Source organism: Mastigoproctus giganteus, chromosome 8 (genome assembly GCF_048544385.1).
Source record: "Mastigoproctus giganteus isolate SK-2022 chromosome 8, ASM4854438v1, whole genome shotgun sequence".
Classification (NCBI taxonomy): domain Eukaryota; kingdom Metazoa; phylum Arthropoda; class Arachnida; order Uropygi; family Thelyphonidae; genus Mastigoproctus; species Mastigoproctus giganteus.
Genome location: NC_143582.1, coordinates 37,517,152 through 37,532,599, shown reverse-complemented (window position 1 = coordinate 37,532,599; position 15,448 = coordinate 37,517,152). Strand labels below are relative to the sequence as shown.

Sequence of the window (15,448 nt, the reverse complement as noted above, 5' to 3'; positions counted from 1 at the left end):
CAAACTGCCTACTTCCATAAAACAAGTGGAAGTGTATTCCAATAGTCAATTACTCCTAGGCTAATAACAATTTTTTGCATATCTATCCTGTAATCATCCTTTTCCAGTTAAATTTCTGTCCCCTTCTGTGTGTTTTTTGAGAAAGAGTAAGAATGCAATCAGCATTTAGTTTGCTTTGATTGCCCAAATGCTAGTCTTTCCTTAAGCAATATTGTTCGAGGTTTAGGCCTAAATGGTTGTCAAATGAAATAATGAGACTCGTGGCAGAGAAGAAAAATGCATGGGATGCATATAAATTATGAGGCAACACAGAAGCCTATGGCAGATATAAGCAAGGCTGTAATCAAGTCACAAAGGAGATTAGTCAAATGAAGGCAAATTACGAGAAATCTTTGGCAAAGGATGCTAAGAAAAACAGCAAGGATTTCTTTACTTATATAAACTCTAAAAGGAAGGGAATGAATTAGATTGGTCCACTTGATATCGATGGTTCGACTGTTGATGATCCTGCTCAGAATGCAAACAAACTGGATGAGTATTTTGCATCTACATTCACACATGAGGAGTTATTAAGGATTGAAAATGACAGAAGGTTATCAAATTGTAGCAGGGTACTTAATGATTTTGTAATAACTGAGAGCAAAGTGGAAGAGAAGTTGTTGAAGTTAAACGTAAGAGAGGCATCTGGGTAGATGGGATCTATCCAATTATATTAAAGGAGGCGGCAAAGGAACTAAGCAAACCCTTAACCATAATTATGAGAGCACTCTTGGACTCAGGGGAAGTCCGCACAGACTGGAGATGTGCAAATGTATCCCCAATTTACAAAGGAGGATTGAAGGGTGACAAGTGTAATTATAGACCAGTTAGTTTAACTTCTGTTCTGGGTAAAATAATGGAATCACTGGTTAAAGATACATTGCAGGATCATCTAGACAAGACTGCAATGATAATTCTGATGCAGCATGGGTTTGTTAAGGGAAAGTCTTCTCTGACAAATTTGATTGGATAGTATGATGTGGTTACAAAGGAACTGGATGCAAAAAATAATTTTGATATCATATACTTGGTTTTCAGGAAAGGTTTTGAAACTGTTGGGCATGGAAGACTGCTGTACAAATTGGAGCACAATGGTATTAAGGATAAGTTGCTACAATGGATAAAAGGATGGTTGAGTGGGAGAAGACAGAGAGTGGTAATCACTGGATGCTGCTCTTCATGGACTAATGTTATTAGTGGAGTCCCACAGGGTTCAGTGTTGGACCCACTTTTGTTTTGTATATTTTTAAATGGTATTGATGAAGGTATATCAGGCTTAGTATCGAAGTTTGCAGATGATACAAAGGTTGGCATGGTTAGTAATGGCAGTGTGCTATTAAAACAGGATCTACAAAATTTGGGGAGATGGGCTGAGAAATGGCAACTGAAGTTTAACATTGACAAATGCGAAGTACTGCATATGGGTAGAAGTAACCCCAGAGGAATGTACCAAATGTGTGTTACTAAACTTAGTGTGGTAGAAAATTAAAAACACCTGGGAGTAATTATGCAGTGAGATATAAAGTTTTCTGAGCAATGCAGACAAGCTGCAAGAGCAGGTCATGGGGTTTTGCCATTGATATACAGTAATTTTGCTAGCAGGGAAAAGGAGGTGATTATCCCTTTGTATAAGGCAACAGGTAATGGTCAGACCATGCCTTGAGTACTGTGTACTGCTCTGGAGGCCTCATTTTAGGAAGGATGTAGATTTGCTTGAGCATGTACAGAGAAGGACAACAAGATTGGTGAGGGGAACAAAGGGGTCCTCTTACCAAGAGAGGCTTAAGTTCTGCAAATTGCAGTGGCTGGATACTAGGCACTTGTGAGGGTATCTGATTGAAATCTATCAGGCCTTGAATTGGTTGAGCATGATGAATTGTGATGGGATTCTTCCACTTACTGAGATTGCACCAGCCGAGAGAAAGAGTGGTAGAGGGAATGGTTGTGCAATTTTTTTTTTGCTGATGCTACATAAGCTCATACTCTTGCTTTCTTGCATCACATGCCTCTATTACTTATTTATGCCTAGTTTCCAGACACAGCAATTCTTAGTAAGAAATAAAAATTTCTATTTATTCTCAATACAGCCAAGCCAGAAGAGTTTGCATATGAGCAGTCACATATTTGGTGCCACTGTTCATAATGCGCCATGCACTTTTCATTGCAATGTATGGACTCTACACCTCCACAACTCCTTACTTATATGGAGCCTATACAAGTAAAGAGGTGGTGGCTGTACTTGTACTGGCCTTGTGCACTTATTGGGGGACCAGGGCCAGCCCAAGAACTCTTTTGTACCACTGATTAATCTTGTTACTCTTCACTGCATTCACTTGAACACATCCATAGCCTTTCTAAAATGAGATCTACGAGCCTTATTTTAGAAAGGATGTGGAGCTGAGGCAATGATTAGATTTCAAGTGCAGCCTAACCATTGACTTATACCATGGGATAATCACCTCATCCCTGGTGGCAATTAGCTGTTTAGGGATCTGGGATTATATAGCAAATATGGCATCCACAAAAGAATGATCTGATCTCAATTGATTTTTATATTGTAATGTTAATTGAAGTAAATTCTCAGTTATTCTGAATAGGGAAGTTATAAAGAAAATTTGCTGTTTCTACTTGTCTAACAGTGCTTATATTTTAATTTTTGCAAGCTGGCAGAAATTAAGTTGCAAACTTAATTTGTACCAGACAAATGATTGAGAGCCATTCATTACTATTTGAAACATTTCCCTTTTGAACAAATTGAAGGCTAACTGAACTTAATTTTTTTTATGAACAAAATTTTACTTCAGCAGTGTGATTCATGGATCAGTATTATTAGTACAGTATTAATAGTTTATTTTTTCCTTAGGTTTGGAAGGTCATGTCTAATACAGTTTGAAGATTTTGGCAATAGTAATGCTTTCAGACTACTGGCGAAATACAAAGAACATTACTGCACTTTCAATGATGACATTCAAGGTTTCTGTTTGATATTTCTTGTAATATTAAATGGAACCAGTTCTCAATTATTCTGGATAGGAGAAGAAGATTGTGTAGATAACACTAGATAAAAATGCAAATTTTTACTTCAATGCAAGGCATAATGGCAGTGAAATTAATGTTACTACTAACTGCAAGATGCAAAAATCACATTGTGTTATTTTGTTAGTTTGAAATTGTTAGATGGTACTAAATTGTTAATTTCTTTAATTGTTTATTGCTGCTTTAAATGGGAAAAAAATAATTTTTTTTTTTTTTTTTTTCATTTATCACCATCCAGGGAACATGTATAAGGACATTTGCCTTATTTGCAGAGACCTAACTAGTGTATGGCAAACATGGCCCCAGCCCCAGGCCCTGATTTATTGTAGAAGCTAAATGGAGCTAAAGACTTAAAATAACTGAATTTATAATTTATTTGAAAAATATGACAATTAATATTATCTAAATCAATTATTATAAAAGCTTCTTTTTTATAAATGTACCATCTCATGGATAATAATTAATAAAAATATTAATTAATGAATATTATAATATAACTATAATTTAATTATTTTTATGAAAACAAAGTGCATTTCTGATAATTTGGCCATAGATGTCAATTTTTTAGGTATACCTCTGTTTATTGAATCCATTAAACATCAACCTATTATGCATTTGAAGAGGGCTGGGTTTAATTCCTGTCTGTTACTAGAGGATTTCTAATATGCTCTACAATTGCGGCTGCAGTTAGCCAGTCTAGAGCAGAGGAATTAGCATTCCCCTCATTTTTTGCATGTTGTGTGGCTTTATCAGCCTACACAACATGAAAATCAGCCGTTGAACACACTTGTATAGACCTGATGCAATTGCTACTTATCAGAAAATTAAATTATATTAATTTAATTTTCTCTCTCTGTTTTTTCAGCAATCTTCATCCATGTAATTGAGAGTTGGTTATTTGTTTAATAATTTCTACTATTTATTTTTTTTTATCATTTTTAAAGCCATTTAAGTTGGAAAAGGTTTCAGATTTAAAGTTTTATTGAACATACACTTAGTTTTTTATTTAATAAAACTTTAAACATTATTCTTGTAAAGTAAATGAACTCTTTCTGTGTGTGCTTTATATATATATACAGAGTGATTCACTACCAGTGCGACAAACTTGCAGGAGGTGTTGGGGGCACAAAGACGAATCGGAATCACATAGCATTGCAGGGTCCGAAATGCCTTCATCATGCGGTAGAGGACGTTGAACGGGAGATCACGTGAACAGCGATCCCACTGGAAGTCAGCATTTGCGAACCGTTTCTGTTGAAGAAACCAAGTAGCAAAAGTCCTCCGGAGTGGATAATCTGCAGGCTGCAGTGATTGGACGCGTTGCAGATGGTATGAACTCATTTGGTTTATTGAAAGTATCCTCCCTATAGTGGATTGGGAAATACCCAATCGTTGGCCTATCGCTCAAGTACTCGTACTCGGATTGCCTTCTGCAAGACGTAGGACATTCTCCTCATTGTCTGGCGTCCTCGTCGTTCGCTCTCGGTTCATGGTACCTCTTGTGAAACAACCAGTCTCACGTAACCTTCTGTGCACACGTGTGAAAATCGCATGATGAGGAGCACGCCTGTGCGGGAAATGTTCCTGGTACAAGCGCAGAGCGGCGCGCCCATTACAGTCCGCAGCTCCATACGCGAGGTCCATGTCGGCCAGTTCAATGTTTGAATACTTGTCCATCCTACTGCCTCGGGAACCGGTTCGCAAATGCTGACTTCCAGCACGATCGCTGTTCGCGCGACCTCCCGTTCAACGTCCTCTACCGCATGACGAAGGCATTTCGGACCCTGCAATGCTATGTGATTCCGATTCGTCTTTGTGCCCCCTACACCTCCTGCAAGTTTGTCGCACTGGTAGTGAATCACCCTGTATAGTGGTTAAATATACCTGTGAGTAAATCAAATTAAATGCCCTCATGGGCAGCACAGTTTGTATAATCACCATCCTTCCCACACTGAATGGAAAAGAATAAATTTTGAATCCTGTCAATGATGCAAGGAATTTTATCAGTGTTTTTCGTGTTTTTCACAATGTGGCTGAATTAAGTCGGTCTCTGGTCACAATAGCATGGTTTTTTCTCCCAGAAACTCAGGTTTTTCATCCAGCAAGTCAACCACAAAACACCCAGGATTTATACATACTATATATGGTGCAATATGGCCTAAGTTGCTAACATGCCTAAAACCTTATAATAACAAAAAATCAGATTAAATACATAAATGATGATAGATTACATTAAAATTTTTGAAAAACACATAACTCTAAATATAGTGTCAAGCTTTGTAGAACATTACATTTACAAACTGTAAATGTTCTAATTAATAATAACAGAATGTACAGAATTAAAAATTTTAAATAAATGCAGTTGCATCCCAGCACAAGAATAAACACAGCTAACCATCTATGCTGAAAATATCTAGCCTTTTATTGCTGCATATTATGAAAAAATATTTCTCAACTGAGTTGTTCTCTAATTAATGATTCCCCTTCCACTTTTTGTGCTTCTAAAGTCTAGGATTCAAAGCATTTGATAAGGACCTAGAACTTTTTAAAGGGTTTTTACCTGGTACTGAGTTGGTCAAGTTACAGATTAGACCTTGCATAGTATTTACATGCAATTTACATAAATACGTGGGCTATGTTAGGGTAACTAAGAGTAAGAACAGGTGCATGTATACTTGCATGTACACCAATGCTAGGAGTATAGTTAATAAATTCAATGAGCTTGAAGTGCTAGTCAAGACACCAAAGGCAGATATTGTTGGGATATCAGAGACGTGGTGTCACATGGATATAAGCAGTGCAGAATTGGAATTTGGGGAGTACATTGTCTACAGAAAGGATAGACAGGACAGGAAAGGAGGAGGGGATATGCTGTTAGTTAAGAAACACAAAATCTAAGGAAGTGCACCCAATGGATGTTGGTGGACAGTGCAATGTTGAGTCTGTTTGGTGTAACATAAGCACTGGGAAAGGAAAAACAAGAGTAGGTGTGTGTTATGGGCCTAATGAATTTTATGAGTATAATTAGCAATTGTGCAGAAAAATAGAGTGGTCCAGTAAACCAGAATGTCTTATAATGGGGGCTTTTAACTTTCAAGATATTGACTGGAACTTGTGGGTTGGTCACTTGCACACTAGCAAGACTTTTGTGGATTTATTGGATGACTGTTTCCTAGAGCAACATGTTCGAGAGACAACCAGAGTAAGTAATACTCTTGATCTGATTATCAGCAGTGATTATTCATGCATTAAGAATTTGCAGATAAAGGAACCACTGGGTGACAGTGATCACAACGTACTGATGTGGGAATTACTTAAAGATGTAACTACCATCAAGGCGAAATGGAAGGGCTTTTGCTTTCGGAAAGGTGACTACAGGGGTCTCAGACAGTTTTTAAATTCTGTACAGTGGGATCAACTGATGATGTTACCAACATTGAATTCTAAATGGCAAGCATTCAGAGATTTAATTTTGGAGGCTACCATAGGCTTTTCATTCCAACTAAGAAATACTGTTCAAGGTTTAGGCCTAAATGGATATCAGATGAATTAATGAGGCTCATTGTAGAGAAAAAAAATGTGTGGGATGCATATAAAGTATCAGGTGACACAGAAGCCTATGGCAGATATAAATTATTCTGTAATCAAGTCACAAAGGAAGTTAGGCAAGCGAAGGCAGATTACAAGAAATTTTTGACAAAGGATGCAAAGAAAAACAGCAAAGAGTTCTTTACTTATGTAAATTCCAGAAGGAAAGGGTTGAATCAGATTGGACCACTTAACATAGATGGGTTGACTATTGATGATCATGCTCAGGTAGCTGATAAACTGAATGAGTATTTTGCATCTACATTCACACATGAGGAATTATTCATTGAGGGGAATGCCAGAAGTTTATCAAACTCTAACAGGGAGCTAAGTGATTTTGTAATAACTGGGAGCAAACTGAAGGACAAATTCTTGAAGTTAAACATAAGGAAGGCACCTGGGGGGAGGGGTCGATCTATCCAGTTATATTAAAGGAGGCAGCAAAGGAAGTAAGCAAACCCTTAGCCATAATTATGAGAGCTTCCTTGGACTATGGGAGGTTCCCATGGACTGTAGGTGTGCAAATGTATCACCAATTCACAAAGTAGGTTCAAAAGGTGACACAAGTAACTATAGACCTGTTAGCTTAACTTGTGTTCCAGGGAAAATAATGGAATCACTGGTTAAAGAAGCATTGCAAGATCATCTAGACAAGACTGCAGTGATAGTTAAGACACAGCATGGGTTTGTTAAAGGGAGGTCTTGTCTGACCAATTTGATTGGATACTATGATGTGGTCATAAACGAACTGAATGCCAAATGATATCATATACTTGGATTTCAGGAAAGCTTTTGATACTGTTGCACATAGAAGACTGCTGTACAAATTTGAGAGGTATGGCATTAAAGGTAAGTTGCTCAAATGGATAAAGTGATGGTTGAGTGGGAGATGACAGAGAGTGGTAATAAGTGGACACTGCTCTTTGTGGACAAATGTTATTAGTGGAGATCACCTGGGTTCGGTGTTGGGCCCATCGTTGTTTTGTATATTTATCAATGATATTGATGAAGGTATATCAGGTTTAATGTCAAAGTTTGCAGATGATACAAAAGTTGGCAGGGTTGTTAATGACAGTAAAGACAGTATGCTACTCCAACTGGATCTAGATAACTTGGGCAAATGGGCTGAGAAGTGGCAACTGAAGTAAGTTTAACATTGACAAATACAAAGTACTGCATATGAGTAGCAGTAACCCAAGAGAAATGTACCAACTGTTGGTACTACACTCAGGGAAGTGGAAAGTAAAAAATACCTGGGGGTAATTGTGCAGTCAAATATGAAGTTTGCTGAGCAGTGCAGATGGGCTGCCAGGGCAGGTCATTTAGTCTTGTCAATGATATATAGGAATTTTGCTAGCAGGGACAGGGAGGTGATTATCCCATTATACAAGGCAATGGTCAAGCCACACCTGGAGTACTGTGTACAGGTCTGGAGGCCTCATTTTAGGAAGGATGTAGAGTTGCTAGAATGAGTACAACAGAGGGCAACAAGATTAGTGAGGGAAACAAAGGGCAACAAGATTGGTGAGGGGAAACAAAGGGGTGCTCTTACCAAGAAAGGCTTAAGTTCTGTAAATTGCAGTGCCTGGAGACTAGGCATCTGTGAGGTGATCTGATTGAGATATATAAAACCTTGAATGGGTTGAGCAAGCTGAATGCTGATGGGATTCTTCCTCTTGTTCAGATTAAGAACCTGAGAGGGGCACAGTTTCAAATTGAGGAAAGGCAGTTGTAGAATAGATGTGTGGAAATATGCCTTTAGCCAACGAGTAGTTGATTGGTGGAACAGGCTTCCATCTTTTGTTGTGGAAGTTGATAGTCTAACTAAATTTAATGCTGAATTCGACAGGCATTTGGAACGAATGGAGGGGTAAAATAGGAGGTTTCTTTTTTTTTTTTTGATTGATGCCGCATAAGCTTGCTTTCTTGCATCATATGCCTCTGCTAATTTTTTAATGTGTTGGATGTGTGAATGTGAAGTTTGAGATTTTCATCCCATAAAATAGATAACCTGACCTTAGAATGCATGCCATAGGAACTCATTATCATGATCTGAGTTGCTTTTGCACAAAAAATAATCAGCCAAACGCTGTTGCTATTTGAAAAGTTTTGAAAATTTTTAGTTTAATATGCCTATGCTAAGGTATATTCCTGAAATTAAACATTCTTTTCCAAAATAGGTACTGCTGCTGTGGCTGTGGCAGGAATTTTTGGAAGTTTGAAAATAACCAATCTAAAACTGTCAGAAAATACATTCTTGTTTTTTGGTGCTGGAGAAGTAAGTCTGTATTAAATTTATTTTAAAAATCATTTAAAAATTTTTAATTGAAATGAAAATATACTGATAAGCACATTATCATAATGATATGTACAGGGTGTTCATAAAAATTCCATATTTTTGTAAATTAATATTAGTTGACATAGACAACAAAAAGCAATTTCCTTGAAAAAATGGCAGTGATTCACTGGTATGTATTCACACATCAGTATGAGAAGGGAAATGTCAAAGAGATAGTCAATTAGCCATAGCATTTCCACCTTGTATGTCCAAAAAAAAAAAAAAACACCCCAATTTGCCAAGTATATCTGGTCTAAGTAATAAGGCAACACATAAATGATATCAGCAGCTCCTGAGATGCAAAGTGTTTTAAAAAGAAAATTGCTTAGTAGATACACTACTACATATGTAGTCAATTTATTAGATTTCATAAAATCTTAAAAAGATCTGAGATGAGTCAGTCTTCTAAATGCATTTTCATATGTGCAAACTATATTTTGTATCATATTTTGCATTAAGATCATCCAAAATTGGTTGACTCTGTGATATTTTTGTTGGGGATAGCGTGATGCAGACAAAAGTTACTGTAAAGCTCCACACTTGTAATATGAACTTGCACAATGGCCTAACGCAGTGGCGTGCAAACTTATTTTGCTCACGATCTCTTTTATTAAATATAAAATTGACACGATCCCTCAATGTAAACCCCGAGGTAGGATGACCAGATTTTTAGAGAAGAAAAATGACACTTTATAAATTATGTAGTAGCAAATTTTATTCAAGTACTGAGAAAGGAATTTAAAAAATTGTTTCCAGTTTAATTTACATATTAAAATAATTGTTTAATATTTTAATTGAATACAGCAAAAACAACAAATCAAATTCTCATTCTTCAATTAAGGTTACAAAACAATAAAAAATTAACAATTACAAAACAAAACAATTAATGAGAAGGACAAGCCTGGATAACCAATAATATTTGGTCCATATTTGGCGCAATATTTGAAATTGCTAATCTCATGTCATCTTCTGGATCAAGTCTGGAATGCTTTTTTGTTTTTATAGCTGTTAATTTTGAGAAACCAACCTCACATAAATATGTAGACCCAAAAGGTATCAATGTTTTTAGCGCCATTTTTGATAATTCTTGATACTCATCTCTAAGACAAAGCCAAAATTTTTCACAAGTTGTCGTCTTGAAAGAAACACTCATTGCTTCTTCAGATGACAGGTCAATAAGAGCTTCCTTTTGCTGACTGGTAATTTTGGGGCATGAAGAAATTTCAAAAGCAAAGGGATCATGAATCTATTACAATTTTTTTTCTGGAGATACATTAAATTGTTTGAAAAAATTAATTAGCATTGTTAGGTGGGTGGCAGTGATATCCCTAAATTGTAAAATCTCAATATTATAACAAAATCAGAAAAGCATGGGCACATTTCAGTATTATCACGCTCAAATTCAGTTTTCCAAAGATTACGCTTCTCTTTGAAAGTTTCTATTTTGTCATTGAGTATTAATATATTTGTTCCTTGTCCTTGAAGACTTAAATTTAAATCATTAAGTTTTTCAAATATATCAGCAGGGGAATTAAGTTTTACAAGCCATTTTTGATTTGTAAACAATTGAGCAAGGTTCTCATTTTTATCTGATAAGAACAATAATACTTCGTGTTTGAGGTTAAAAAGACATCGCAACACTTTACTATTGGACAACCACCTCACTTTCATATATAAAAGAAGTGTTTCATCCCATTACATTACAAACCATTGCGAAAAGTTTGCTATTTAAGCTTCTACTTTTCAATAAAGTTGATCAAACTGCATCCTTCAAAACTTCATGCAGATCAGTTTCATTTCCTTTGCTATTAATGCGCCTCTGTGTATTATGCAATGGTTCAAAACTATATTTGGAGAAATTTGCTTTACTTTGCCTTTTAAACCTTTATTTTATCCTGTAATGCAGCCACACCATCAGTACAAATCACAAAGCACTTGTTCCACAGCAGATTATTTGTTTGAAAGAAAATACTTAATAACATCAAAAATCTTTCTGCCCATCGTTCTTCCTTCCAAAGCTTTGCAAAATAGAAAATCCTCCAAAATATCTCCCTCATAGCAGTATCTCACATATACAATAAGTTGAGCAAGGTTTTAAATATCTGTGGATTTATCTAATTGTATTGCAAAAATTGGACTTTCTCTCAAATGATTTAATAAACTGAATTTAATGTTATCCGCAATAATTGTAATATACCGAGAAAAATTGTGTCTGGATAGAGGAATGGCATTTAAATTGTTGTTGTTGTTCTTTTCTCCATGCATAATTGAAATCATTTTTATTGCAGCAGGCAGAACAAGAGATTCAGCAACATTATGTGATTTCAAATTTTTTCCTATTAAATATGAAACTTCTAACGATGCTCTTAAAGCTTTACAAGGAACTGCCATATGTTCCTTCATGAAATATTTCAGACCTTGTATGGCGTTGGTGTGACTTGAAAGGATTCTGGGTGCTTCGTATTTAAGTGTCTTTTTCATTTAATAGGTTTCATGCTGTTCCATTTTTTTAACCCATTATGCACAAAGGACATTGCTCATCATCAACAACACTGTAAGTAAAGCCATACTTCATAAATTCTTCTTGATATTTTCTATTCTTTTTCATTCTTTTTGATTTGGAATATGATGGCTCTCTACCAGAAATCTGTGGTTGCACTACACTTGAAATAATATTTGTGTCCAAATTTTCACATGATACATTTTCTTACCCTTTCAGCTTGTGAATTATCTGTAGCAACATTATTGTCATCACTCCTCGACCATTTTGTTCCAATTGTCCATGATAAAATATATAAAAATATGTATTTTTTGTCTTCTTAAAAACAACAATAATGTAAAAAGTGCCAGTAGAATGAAAAACACATCCAAGTTGATGTGAAAGCACCGAATTACAAAGCAGAATAAAGCATGCATGCAACAGACTTGCTGTTTACTGCCACTGCATATTCACACCTCCGGCCTGCAGGCAATTTCAGAAATTTTTGCTGTAGGAAGCACGAATTAAGAGCTAAAGGGATTACAGTTCATCAGTTGAGTAGTACTGAGAAGTATCAATACATACTGAGAAGTCACACTAGCCAGCTGCTTTCTGTGTGCCCATAGCCAGTGAGAAAATTTAAGGCATATTACCCACAAGGAAAACAAGTAAGAAAGCCACCTGCATCACACTTGAAACCACTCTAAAAAATAAAGAGTGACAATAGGGTTCATTCATATCTCAAACTTCATCAAAGTAGTAAGGTCTCTACACTTACAGAATTGAAAAAATAATTTTAACAACAGGTTTTTTAGCTTTTATGTACACAATAATTAATTTTATTTAAAAATAGCTGCAACCCCTTTAATTTATCCCACGATCCCTCTGGGAGTCACGCCCCATAGTTTGCACACCACTGACCTAACAGAATGTGTACGGTGTTTTTTCCCCAAGTTAAATACATAATGTTAAATCAGGCATGATAAAGTCAGTGTTCCATTCTTTTTGTGAAGAAAGCAATTAAAAGTTTACTTGGATACATTAGAAAAGTTTCTCCTCAGAAGAAACCGAGCATTTTATTTTTCAGCAAAGTGGTGCACACCTTTGAAAAATAAATATTCTTTCTTCTGATATTATGGTGCATAATGCTGTGACTATTCAATTTACTGGTCAGTGGATACTAAGAATTGAACCAGTTTTCATACTTTATTTATTTCCAGTGGACTTACTTTGCCACTATGTAAAAAACATTGTTAAATGAGTGAAATTTGCAGCACTTGAAATACATTATTTTCATTATCTAACCAACACCAAGTTGGTGTTGGCAGGATAATGAAAGGAGCCTGTACTGAATTGCCCCAATCCACAAATAAAACTAATTTTGCAATTCAAGTCTTAAAAATTGTTATGCTATATTGTGTGTTATAAATATTTATTTGTGAAACCATGAAAGACTTTCTCAGATGCTCTGTATTATTATATTACTTAAAAGTACTATCTGCTTAATTTCTACAACTTATTTTGTTTCCCCCCCCAATAAAAATTCCTAAAATATTATATATTTTCATAAAGTTTCATAAAAAAAATATATATATATTCTGCAAGTATAACTTTGATTTGCTAACTGCATCAAACTAGCAATAATAATCAGTTTATTATATAATTATTGCACGATTTAGACCAATTAAGCAAAATAACATTAAAAATTTTAACCAAAAACTTTACAGAATTATTTAAAATTATGAGATCATAATGTCTTTCAACAGTATATTCTTTCGGCCTTTCCTTATTGATCTGATGAAAATACATATGAGCAAAATTATTGATATATGGCAAAACAGTGTAAGATTACAATATTTTATAAGATTAATTCTTAAAATAATAAATAATAATAATGTGATTACTACTGTAGTCTTCGGTTTTCTACTCCTAATAAAAATTGCTCATTTAGGCAGCTTTAGGTACTGCTGATCTACTGCATTTGGCATTAACAAAAGAAGGATTAACTTCTGAAGCAGCTGTTAGTCGCATATGGATGGTAGATTCTAAAGGTCTCATCGTCACAGTAAGAAAATAATATATAGTTGTCTATTAATTTGGACTTACAACAAGATGTTCGTGTTGAATTGAGTAAATTGTTTCTAAATTATTATAACTTATTTGCAATACAACACTTCCTTTATAGACTTTGACTTGTGTGTGTGTGTGTGTGTGTGTGTGTGTGTGTGTGTGTGTGTGTGTGTGTGTGTGTGTGTGTGTGTGTGTGTGTGTGTGTGTGTGTGTGTGTGTGTGTATTAAGATAAAAATATATAAAGCTGATGCCATTAGCAGAGTTACCAATTTTCTTTTTATTATAATTAGTTAAAGTTTTCAATTTATATATAGATTGGAAACTTTAATCTATTCCTTACTTTTATTACTTTAATAAAAAATATACAGTGGGCCTCGACTTCCAATGACATCAACATTCTATATTCTCAGGAACCGATTTACCTTCCATTATGATATTTATTTTAAGGACCGATGATATTTGCAGAAATCGATGGCTTTCTGATATAGCTGGAATGATGCATTGGTGGAAATTTTCAGATATGTGGCGTGCTGAACATCATTCGTACGATTATTCTCAACCAATTAGCATCTTTGTTATTGTTCAACACAACATTCCCACGTATTACAATACTTCGAACAATTTCTTTATCTTCTGTTTGATGCACTTGTCTAGTGTGTAAGCAGAGTGTATTTTTATTAATTACACGAAACCGGCCTCTTCTGCAAGCGAATGCCCAGGAGAATGTTCATCACTAAGGATGAGGCTAGTTTACCTGGACGTTTACCTGTGGAAGATAGGCTCACTCTCCTGTTGGGTGCCAATATCTCTGGAGATTTTAAGCTGAAGTCTTTGCTGGTGTATCACTCTAACATCCCCAGAGTATTTAAACAACAAAATGTCAACAAAGGCATGCTGGGAGTGTTTTGGCGTAGCAATAAGAAGGCCTGGATTACAAGATATGTCTTCAATGAATGGGCACTTGAAATTTTCTGTCTTTCAGTGAAGAGTTATCTTGAGAAAAATAAGCTTCCTGTGAAGGCACTGCTCCTGCTGGCTAATGCGCCAGGCCATGATCCCAACTTTGTCCAATCTCTTGAGGCACAATTTGATTTTGTGGAAGTCAAATTTTTGCCACCCAACACTACTCCCCTTCTTTAACCAATGGACCAGCAAGTGATTGCAAACTTCAAGAAAATCTAGACAAAGAAAATGTTCGCAAGTTGCTTTGCAGTGACCTCTGTTGAAATTGCCCTCACCCTCAAAGATTTTTGGAGGTTGAAGTACATCCTGGACTGTGTGAGGCTAATCGTAAGTTCTTGAAATGATGCTTCCACCAGATGCTTAAATTCAGCCTGGAAAAACATCTGGCCTTTAATCATCCATAACTTTGACTGATTTGAAGATGATGGTGCTTTGAAAAATGATATTGTCACCTTGGTAAATCAACGGGTCTGGAGGTTGACGAAGAGGATGTGGAGGACCTTATTGATGCTCATGGGCATGAGCTGACAGAGGAGCTACAAGAGTTGGAGAAAATTATGAAGAGTGACACTGGAGAGGAAGAGGACACCCAAAAGTTTAAGTTGAAGAGTTGAAGACTGTCATTGTTGGGAACATTTAAGAGAAGTGGTAAAAAAACACCCAACATTTAAAAACACTGAACTCGTGATGTGCAAAACGGAAGACAAAGTCATGTCTTACTTCAAGAAGCTACAAAAAAAGTAATCAGAAACAGTCCACTTTGGACAGTTTCTTTGCCAGTAGCAGCAAAAGACAAAAGACTGAAAGGACATCTGATCTAATCCCACCACCACTTCAAGTCTAAAGTAAATGCTAATTTATTGGGTTTTTTATTTTTTATTTTACAATGTTTTATAACTATTTATTAAATAATCTTTATAAAACACTAATTTTT

The 15,448-nt window shown here is 35.6% G+C and overlaps 1 protein-coding gene across 1 annotated transcript in view; it reads left to right on the top strand.

The window, feature by feature from the left end:
- The window catches only part of LOC150081453 (NADP-dependent malic enzyme-like), a 125,016-nt gene that overhangs the window by 62,876 nt on the left and 46,692 nt on the right, over positions 1-15,448 (top strand). The window contains exons 7-9 of the mRNA XM_090379310.1: positions 2,903-3,012; positions 8,844-8,941; positions 13,432-13,545. Coding sequence (XP_090235436.1) covers positions 2,903-3,012; positions 8,844-8,941; positions 13,432-13,545 — 322 coding nt within the window. The remainder of the gene's footprint in view (positions 1-2,902; positions 3,013-8,843; positions 8,942-13,431; positions 13,546-15,448) is intronic.